The sequence below is a fragment of the Odocoileus virginianus genome, unplaced genomic scaffold, assembly GCF_023699985.2.
Source record: "Odocoileus virginianus isolate 20LAN1187 ecotype Illinois unplaced genomic scaffold, Ovbor_1.2 Unplaced_Contig_281, whole genome shotgun sequence".
Lineage (NCBI taxonomy): Eukaryota > Metazoa > Chordata > Mammalia > Artiodactyla > Cervidae > Odocoileus > Odocoileus virginianus.
Genome location: NW_027224598.1, coordinates 1 through 10,002, shown reverse-complemented (window position 1 = coordinate 10,002; position 10,002 = coordinate 1). Strand labels below are relative to the sequence as shown.

At 40.3% G+C, this 10,002-nt stretch overlaps 1 pseudogene and 1 gene segment (V, D, J or C); both read right to left on the bottom strand.

The window, feature by feature from the left end:
* Positions 1 to 3,531: 3,531 nt before the first annotated feature.
* On the bottom strand, positions 3,532 to 5,145 carry LOC110121705 (T cell receptor alpha variable 22-like). The segment is given in 2 exon segments: positions 3,532 to 4,177; positions 4,367 to 5,145. Coding segments are annotated over 2 exon segments (510 nt in total).
* Positions 5,146 to 6,305: 1,160 nt separating this feature from the next.
* On the bottom strand, positions 6,306 to 7,579 carry LOC139034297 (T cell receptor alpha variable 8-3-like; annotated as a pseudogene).
* Between the last annotated feature and the right edge of the window lie 2,423 nt (positions 7,580 to 10,002).

The window sequence follows — 10,002 nt, the reverse complement described above, 5'->3', positions numbered from 1 at the left end:
TCATCTCATCTCACCTAAACAGTATGGGGTCGGTGCTAAAATCAGAGCAGTACCTTCCACCTGTGAGCTCAGTCACTCAGTCGTGTCCGGCCCTTGACCCCACGGACTGCAGCCTGCCAGGCTTCTCTGTCCCTGGGGATTCTCCAGGCAAGAATACTGGAGAAGCTTGCCATGCCCTCCTCCAGGGGATCTTCCCAGTTCAGAGGTCGAACCCAGGTCTCCCACATTGCAGGTAGATTCTTCATTGTCTGAGCCACCAAGGAAGCTCATGAATACTGAAACTTAAGTCATGTTCTGAAAAGAGAAACAGGATTGGAAGGTCTCAACAGCTAACTCCTGACTTAAGTTCCTAAGAAAAGAGATGCAGTTATGGTTAATAAAGGAATATCTGAAAAGTCTCATTAATGTCTCCTATTTAGAAGTACAAATGTATGTTTGGGGAGGGGGTGCTGGCCTAACAGTAGTCTAATGTAGTGTTAGTTGCTCAGTTGTGTCTGACTCTTTGCAACCCATTGACTGTAGCCCACCAGGCTCTACTGTAAATGGGATTTTTCTGGGCAAGAATACCAGAGTGGATTACCATGCCCTCCTCCATGGATTGAATCCATGTCTAAACCCTGACCCAGGGATTGAACCCATGTCTTTTATGTCTCCTGCATTGGCAGGCGAGTTCTTTGCCAACTAGCACCACCTGGGAAGCCCTGGCACACAGAAGTCACTACAAATCTATTTCCTTTTTCTTTTCTCCAGATGACAGCAATCAGCCCACTTGAGGATAGGATTGTAGGGACATGACCATACCATTCAGAAAACTCATTTGCTATGGAGCTTATTTCTGAAGAGAATACTAATTCCTTGATAAATTTACCCACACGTTGGAGGGTCTGTGTCTAATTCAGGAAGTATAGGTCTCCAACACCAGGAAACATTCCTTCAACTAATATGATAGAATCCTGAAATCTAAAGCTATCATAATTATCTGAAATAGAGCCCAAGTCAATTGACCACTAGATAAATTAAATAAATCTGCCTGAAGTGGCTTGCAAGTTAAAAATGTTGACAATTCTAGATAAAAAAATCAAAATGAGTCCAAGTTAATCTTTTAGAGTTTGAGTAGTGTGAACTCTAGGAATACTTTTATCTTTTGCACCACACACACATATATATTAGCTTCCCAGGTGGCTTACTGGTAAAGAATCCACCTGCAAAGCAGGAGACATGAGTTCGATCACTGGGTCAGGAAGATCCCGTGGAGAAGGAAATGACAACCCACTCCAGTATTCTTGCCTAGGAAATCCTGTGGATAGCAGAGCCTGGCAAGAAGAGTTGACTCTTTGGAAAAGACCCTGATGCTGGGAGGGATTGGGGGCAGGAGGAGAAGGGGGCGACAGAGGATGAGATGGCTGGATGGCATCACCGACTTGATGGACATGAGTTTGAGTAAACTCTGGGAGTTGGTGATGGACAGGGAGGCCTGGCGTGCTGCAATTCATGGGGTCACAGAGAGTTGGACACGACTGAGCGACTGAACTGAACTGAATACAAACAGAAGCAAATAGTCTAGCATAGAAATTAGAGAAAAAGACTGTTAAAGAGCCTTGCTAACCCACTACTGCATCAGGATGTCTGAGAATGTACCCAAGACTATATCCTTTGAGGAACAACATCATAGGCTGTACACTATGGGAAAAATTAACTTACCTGAAATAATCAAGTCACTAGGCAAATAAACAAGCAGACAACAGCAAGTGCCAGAGGGGTGGAAAACAGATAGCCAGAGTTGCTGTAATAAATGTAGTAGCCTGAAAAAGGACTCCCAAAGTTATTCAAGTCCTAATGCCTGGAACCTAAAAATATGACTGTAAAAGCAATACATTCCTGGACACACAGTCTTCCAAGATGGAATGTGAAAGAAAAAGAAAATTTGAACAGACCAATTACTAGTAATTAAGTTGAACCAGTAATCAAAAAATTCCTGAGAAATAGAAATCCAGGGCCATATGCTTCAAGAAGAAATTCAACTGAATATTTAAAGAAAAATTAGTACCCACCCTTTGCAAATTATTCCTAAAAATCAAAGATGAGGAAATGCTCTCACTCTCATTCTCTGAGGCCTACAATATCCTGATACAAAATCAGACAAAGATTCTACAAAAAAGAAAATTCAGGCCAATATTTCTGATGAATATAGATGCAAAAATTCTTAACAAAATAGTAGCAAACTGAATTCAACAAAACTTGAAAGAATCACGCATCATGATCAAGAGATTTATTTCAGGTGTGCAACGATGGTTCACTATCCATAAATCAAGCAAGGTGATATACCATGTCAGTAGAATATAAAGGTTAAAAATTACATGACTATGTCAATAAATGCAGAAAAAGATTTTGACAAGATTTAACATTCATGATAAAAACTGTCAACATATTTGGTATAAAGAGAGCATGCCTCAAAATAATAGACCATTTGTTACAAATCTACAGCTGACATCATACTAAATGGTAAAAACCTTAATCTTTTTCTCCAAGATCAGTAACAAGACAAGGATGCAACTCTCACCATTTCTATTTAACATAGTACTGGAAGTCCTAGTCTCAGTAATCAGATGGGAAAAAGAAATAATTGGCATCCAAGTTGAAAAGAAAGAGGTAAACTGTCTCTAATTACAGACAGCATGATACTCTACATAGAAAATTGTAAAGATGCCACCAAAAAAACTAATAGAAACAATCAACAAAGTTGATTACAAGATAAAGTTGCAGGATACAAGATTAATATACAGAATCTATGCATTTCTATATACTAATAATAACTATCAGAAAGAGAATTTAAGAAAGCAATCCAATTTCTAGTTGAATCAAAAAGAATCAAAAGTACCTAGGAATAAATTTAACCAATGAAGTGAAAGACCTGTTCTCTGAAAACTGTAAGACATTGTTGAAAAGAATTTAAGACAATGTAAATTGAAAAAGGAAGCCAAGAGGGCTGCAGTAAACAAGAGTCCATGGCTTTTCATTGGCTGAGTCCTTGACAGGAAGTAAGAGGCATCTTTCATCTTCTTTTACCCTCTACTATGTCCACACATCATGAGAGGTTCCCCTGTCTCCCAACTCTATTTAACTGAGATTTCTGTTTAATATTTTTTATATCTTATAGGACAGAGACAGAAAGATATTTGACTCCAAAAGAGGAAGGAGCTATGGTGAGGGAAGCAAGAAGTTCTAGTGATTCAAGAAGGAGTCATGAACCAAAGAATTTAGTTAGCCTTCAAAAGCTAAAAAAGGCAAGGAAATGGATTATCCCTTAGATCTCAAGAAGCAATCAACTCTTCCAAGACCTTGACTATGGAAATAGATTTAAGATTTCTTGCATCCAGAATAATTTTCTTCTAAGTTATCAAGCTCATATTAAACATTGAGTAAGGTTTATTGTTGTTGCTCACTTTGCTGCACTCGTAGGATGGGATGATGCAAGTGTCTTTTGGGACACATTCTGGTGAGGCAGATCTGAACATTCTTGAGACAGCTAACTAATCAGGATAACAACTTTATTGGAGTTATTTTTTTTCTCTGAATTCTTCTCACTTTTTACCACTTTTGAGTTCAGCATACTATGGTTGAATATTTATTTTATTTTGTCCTCTTATCAGCTATTCTGCTAGTTCCAAGTTAGAAGTCTCTAGTGCAGAAGGAGATATATAGATTGAGAAAGGACGATATTAAGACCGAAGTTCGTAATCTGTAGGACGGAAAGTGTGATTAAAACTGTACCAGTGCAGGTAAGAAACAATCAGCACTGCAAATGCCCTGTGGGGCCTCACGGTGTGACTGAGGCTGGAGGAGGGGCTGAGCCCCGGGAGGGTTCGTGTAGAGGCTGCAGGTGCCTGGGGAGCACCGTGCTGCGCAGCACAGAAGTAAGTGCCCGCGTCTGTGGTCCGCGGAGAGGAAATGTGCAGTGAGCTGCGGCGTTCTGCAGGGACTGTGGTGGCCTTTAATCTTCCTTCCTGCTTTGTCCCTGAAGGAACGTAAAACAGGTGGATGAGGCGGCCCCCAGGGTTCTGAAGATACCACTGCACATTGTCTGTGGAGGTGGAGAAATTACACCGCAGAGTAGAGCTGGCTCCCTCCTGGAGACTCAGGGCTGGGGGACTCTGCTCCACATCCATCCCTCGCACACCTGATGAAAAGGAGAGAAACAGTCACAGGTGAGGGTCACAGAGCGCCTGCAAAACCCGGGAAGTACACCCCCAGCCCCATAAATGATAAGGATAGAAAGTCTGCAGGACTTGTCAGCTCCTCTTCCTCCTTCAACAAAAGAGAAGCTGCTCATTCCTTCAGATTCCCCTGTGGGGCAGCCCCAACTCACAGCAAACCTGGGCAAACAAAAGCCCCAGTACAGTGTCCACTAGCCTTTTCATGATGCTTTGCCTTGTTGCTGGAAAACATTCACAAGATACATAGCAAACCCTGGGTGGTGAGTGTCATGACTTGTCTGGATGTTTCAGCTCCTGCAACCAATCAGCTCAGCCAGCAAACCCTGTTCAGCTGACACTCTGTGACAGGAAGCCCCACCCTCTGGTTTCAACTGAACTAAAAACAGGTTAAAGAGGGGTGAGAGTGGAGGGAAAAGGTGACATTCAATGTCTTATACATAATTTTGAACTTGTGAAATGGAAGTTCCTACTTTCTACTGATATATATTAATAAATAAATCTTAGGCAATAAATGTGGAAAGAAAATCAGAAAAAGCTGGTATCTATACTTCAAAATTTTCCATCTTACCTTTTGTTTATGACTCCCTTTTTGACCCAGGGGACCTTCCTGAGAGCTATGGATAAAGATAATGACATAGATATAGATAATAACAATCAATGTAAATATAGATATTTTGCATTATGGTCATAAACATCTAGTGCTTGAATCAGGGAATAAGACAGAGCTATTAATTGAAAGGAATATTCATCAAAAAGCATGCTTCTTATATGCCAATAATGATTTAGCTTTTCTTCACACAAAATTATTCTCCTCTATTATTACTAAGCCCCATTTGAAAGAGTTTTCTGGGGGATGGAGTGGTAAAGAATATACTTGCCAATTCAGGGGATGAAAGAGATGGGGATTCGTTCTCTGAGTCGGGAAGGTCCCCTGGAGAAGGAAATGGCAACCAACTCCAGTATTCTTTTTTTTTTTTAGCTCCAGTATTCTTGCTTGGGAAATCCGACGGCCAGGGGGGCCTGGTGGGCTATAATCCATGGGATGGCAAAGTGTAAGACCCGACTGAGTGACTGAGCACATGAAAACTCAGAAGGAATTTCGGAGGTAGGAGGTAGATGGGCCCCTGGGCTAGACAGCTGGTATTTGTCAAGCAGAGTAAAATCCAAGCTTTGTTTTCCCTACACACTCCAAATACTGAGGGAAGAACCAATTCTACCTGTTGGAACTGTTCCTTTGACTTGCTTTTCATTGCTTTTGTTATTATAATCATACATAATGGGCTGCCTCAGAGAATCAGCCCCTCTGCCTGACTGCTAAAGGGCTTTTGTTCATGACCTGTCCACCTGTGGATGGTAGGAAAGAAGAAATTAATACATCCCCTGCCTGAGGCTTGCCATTCTAGGAGATGTTTACAAGATTAATTTTGCCTTTTTAATTTGTTTCCTCACCTTCCCCCTCCCTGTTCTGTAAAAGAACCTGGCATCCAGACCCAGACAAGATGGTTATTTTGAGACATTAGTCTGCCATCTTCTTGGTCAGCCAGCTTTCCGAATAAACTCCTTGCCCCCACACCTCTTCTCTCAGATTCATTAACCTGTCATGCTAATTAGCCTCAGTAACCAAGACAATTAACGGCAGGAGCTGAGCTCTACTAGAGTAAAAAAGTGACCACTTCTGAGGTCAAGAGGTCAAGGAAAACTGTGCAGGCACAGAAAGACTCCTCGGAGCTCAAAAAGGAGGTGGCAGCACCTCATAACAGATGATGCCAAGCATCCCACAAAGCTCTGTGCTGGAATCCATCTTGGCAAAAAGATGCACATGCATCTTTCAGGAGTGTCCTAAAACAGGTCTGATGTGGGAAAAGGAGAGAGATATCTGGCCAAAGATAAACACAGACCCAGAAGAACTGCCCCATATGGATGACTTAACCACCTCTTCACTGCACTCCTCATCTTCCGCCTCATTAGGGAGGATGCCCTTGTGTCTCCTGCATTGGCAGGCAGATTCTTTAGCACTGCACCACCTGGGAAGCCTATTATTGGAGACTGATGAATAAAGGAGAACTTTTTTTGCTTCACACTATATTGTGTTTGGAAAGGTCACCCAGATACATCCTTAAGTGCCAACAGTAATTAGCTCCACCAGTCTCAAATGCTTTAGTCAAAGAGTTGAAATCCTTTAAGGAAAGAAGCTTCTTAGGATACTAGCAAAAATAGTCTGGAGATAATGCAGTTAGAAATAAGGCATTGTCCTGGGTTTTTTGTTTGCTTGAGAGATGAGATTAATATTGTAAAGCAAATTCTCTGACTTGTGTTATATCAACTCACATGGCCAACCTCAAGCTATTATATCTCAGCCCATCACTATTCCAAATGACACGGGAGTAAGTAGCTTTCTCCAGCTTGTTGAAAATTCTATGGCCTCATTTTCCCTAGAATTCTGATTCTAGAGGACAAAAATGCCAAATTTCAGAAAACAGGAGTCTTTCCTTTGCAAAATGATAAAGAAAAAAGAATAGAAAAGACAAGAAAAAATGAAGAAAAGAAAAATCTAAGATGCCCATGGGAACCAAACACTTCCAGGATTCTGTATTGTCTGTACTGTTTGCCTTCACAGAACATGCCAACCTCCTAATATAACAAAGACTGAGCTACAGTGTCCAGGAGGTTTGTGTTCAGCTCCTCCTGCAGCCCCAGGCACTGTGTCACTCAGAGCACAGAAGTACTTGGCCGAGTCTTTCCAATGAGCTGGTATTTTCCTCAGGTGGAAGGACTTCTCATTCTTCCTAAGTTCAGCCTCAAAACCTTTGATGCCTGAAACAAGATTGTCTCCAGACACGTACTTCAGGAGAAGCTGGAGTCCTTGGTCCGGGAACTGCACGGACCAGAAGAGGTATGGTGAAACAGAAGATGAGTAGTTGCACTTCAGCTCCAGACGGGCTCCTTCAGAGACAGTGATGTGGTCATCAGGCTGGGTCACTGACTGGGCTCCAGCTCCTGCTGAAACATCAGTGCTGAATCAGTGAACTCAGCTAAAACAAAAAGTCCCTATTCAACATGGAGCAATATTCCACGTGTGGGCAAAGGAGTGAAATGGAGCAATACTCACTCAGAAACAGGAGCATCTCAAGCATCAAGGTGAACACCAAGGTCATAGTGGAGCAGTGAAGAGGCAGTGAGCTCCTTTCTAACAGGTTCCCCACAAATAAGTTTGAAGACTGGCTGACTTGAACCCAGGTTTCTCTGAAGTTAAGAATGACAAAGGATATATATTTCTTCTGATGGAGATGGTAGGGAGGTTGTTAGGAAGAGAAGCTGTCTTAACAAAATGCCTGTCTCTGGTGTCTGAGATGCTTTACATCTCACTGTGTAAAAAATGGTCAGAATATCTTTTAAACCATAGGGTTTTTGTGAGGTTCTTCTGATCTTTTACAGAAAAGCAATTTCCAATTAGGCAGCAGTGCCTCCAGAGGCCAAATAGAGAACTACAGAGAAGTTCACTGTTTTCACTAACATGCCCCCACCTTTTTACTGCCCTTCTGTGGTTGAATTTCAAAGCATTATGATTATGTACAGAAGAGGATTTATATGTTGTCAGCCTTGAACTATTTGGCTTTTTAAAAAAACAGAATTGTGAGTTAAAAATTCCCTGTGTTACTGTATGGCACAGGGAACTATATTCAATATCCAGGGGTAAACAATAATGGAAAAGAAAATAAAAAAGAAAGTCTATATATGTATAACTGAGTCACTTTGCTCTACAGAAGAAATTAGCATAACATTGTCAATCAGCTATCCTTCAACTTTTAAGTGTTGGATACAAAATAATTTTTAGAATGAAACATAAAATCACAATGTTACAATTTTTTTAGTTTCCAGATTTAACTATGAGCCAGAAGGAAATAATCCAATATATTTCAACTGCAGAAAGAGAAGAGCCATTAATCCAGAAGCCTTCACTAATAAAGGTGAAATTGAGACATTCTTAGTTGAAGGAAAACTAAGAAAAGTGGTCACCAGAAGACCTATCCTAAAATAATGTCTAAAGGAAGCTCTATAAACAGAAATAAAATTATAAAGGAAGGAGTCTTGAAACAACAAGAAGGAATAAAGAATACAATAAACAAAAATATGGATAAATGCAATAGACTTTTCCTCTTGAATTTCCTAAATTATATTTGGTGGAAATATTTTATAGCATATTATATATGTTATATAATAACATATATATAATAAGATAATATAATTATATATCTGGGAAAAATTATAACACTGTCTAATGAGGCTCTAGACACACATGGAGGAAATACTAAAGAAAATTATTTTATGAATAGGGGAGAATAAATAGGTGTAAAGGGAGGCAATATTTATATACTTCATTCAAATAGGTAAAATAATATTACCAATAGACTGTGTTATGTAAATGCAATAACTGGAGCAACCATATAAAAACAGCTATACAATAAGACACATCTAAATGCTATAAGGCAGCCATGAAATTAAAAGACATTTACTCCTTGGAAGGAAAGTTATGACCAAAATAAATAGCATATTAAAAAGCAGAGACATTACTTTGCCAACAAAGGTCTGTCTAGTCAAGGCTATGGTTTTTCCAGTAGTCATATATGGATGTGAGAGTTGGACTATAAAGAAAGCTGAGCACTGAAGAATTGATGCTTTTGAACTGTGGTGTTGGAGAAGACTCTTGAGAGTCCCTTGGACTGCAAGGAGATCCAACCAGTCCATCCTAAAGGAGATCAGTCCTAGGTGTTCATTGGAAGGACTGATGTTGAAGCTGAAACTCCAATACTTTGACCACCTCATGCGAAGAGTTGACTCATTAGAAAAGACCCCGATGCTGAGAGGGACTGGGGGCAGGAGGAGAAGGGGACCACAGAGGATGAGATGGCTGGATGGCATCACCGCCTCAATGGACATGAGTTTGAGTAAACTCTGGGAGTTCTGAGAGTTGGTGATGGACAGGGAGGCCTGGCGTGCTGCAATTCATGTGGTCGCAGAGTTGGACAGGACTGAGCGACTGAACAGAACTGACTGAAATGCTATAGGAGAGTCCCTTGTGACTCAGACCATAAAAGAATCTTCCTACAATGTGGGAAACCTGGGTTCAGTCCCTGGGTCAACACGATGCCCTGGAGAAGAGAATGGCTATGCACTCCAGTATTCTTGTTTAGAGAATTCCATGGTAGGCTACAGTCCATGAGGTCGCAAAGAGTCAGACACAACTGAGCAACTCACACACACACACACACACACACACACACACAAAACACTGCAGATAAATTGAAGTGTAATCCTAGAAAATGTTGAATAACTCACAGGAGGTTAGAAGGAAAAACATAGGGGACAAAAAAAAAAGCACAAACAAAAAATCAAATAAAATGGAAGGCTAAGCCCTAAAATATCAAGACATTAAAAACAAGTGATCTACACACAAAAACTAAGACACAGAAGTTGATCTGAACACACCAGTGATAAAACAGTTCAGACAAAAAGTGGATTAAGAAACATGACCCAACTATAACTGTCTGAAAGAAATTAATTTCAAATAAGACATAGTCATCTTGAAAGTAAAAGGATGGAAAAAGATGTATTATGCAAACATTGATCAAAGGAAAGTATAATGGCTATATTAATATCAGATAAAGTAGACATACTCCTGAACAAAGAATATTACGAGAGACAGAGAAATATTATCTACTGATGAAGAGGATAATTTACTGAGAAGGCATAGTAATCCTAAATGTATACATACCAACTAACAGAGCTG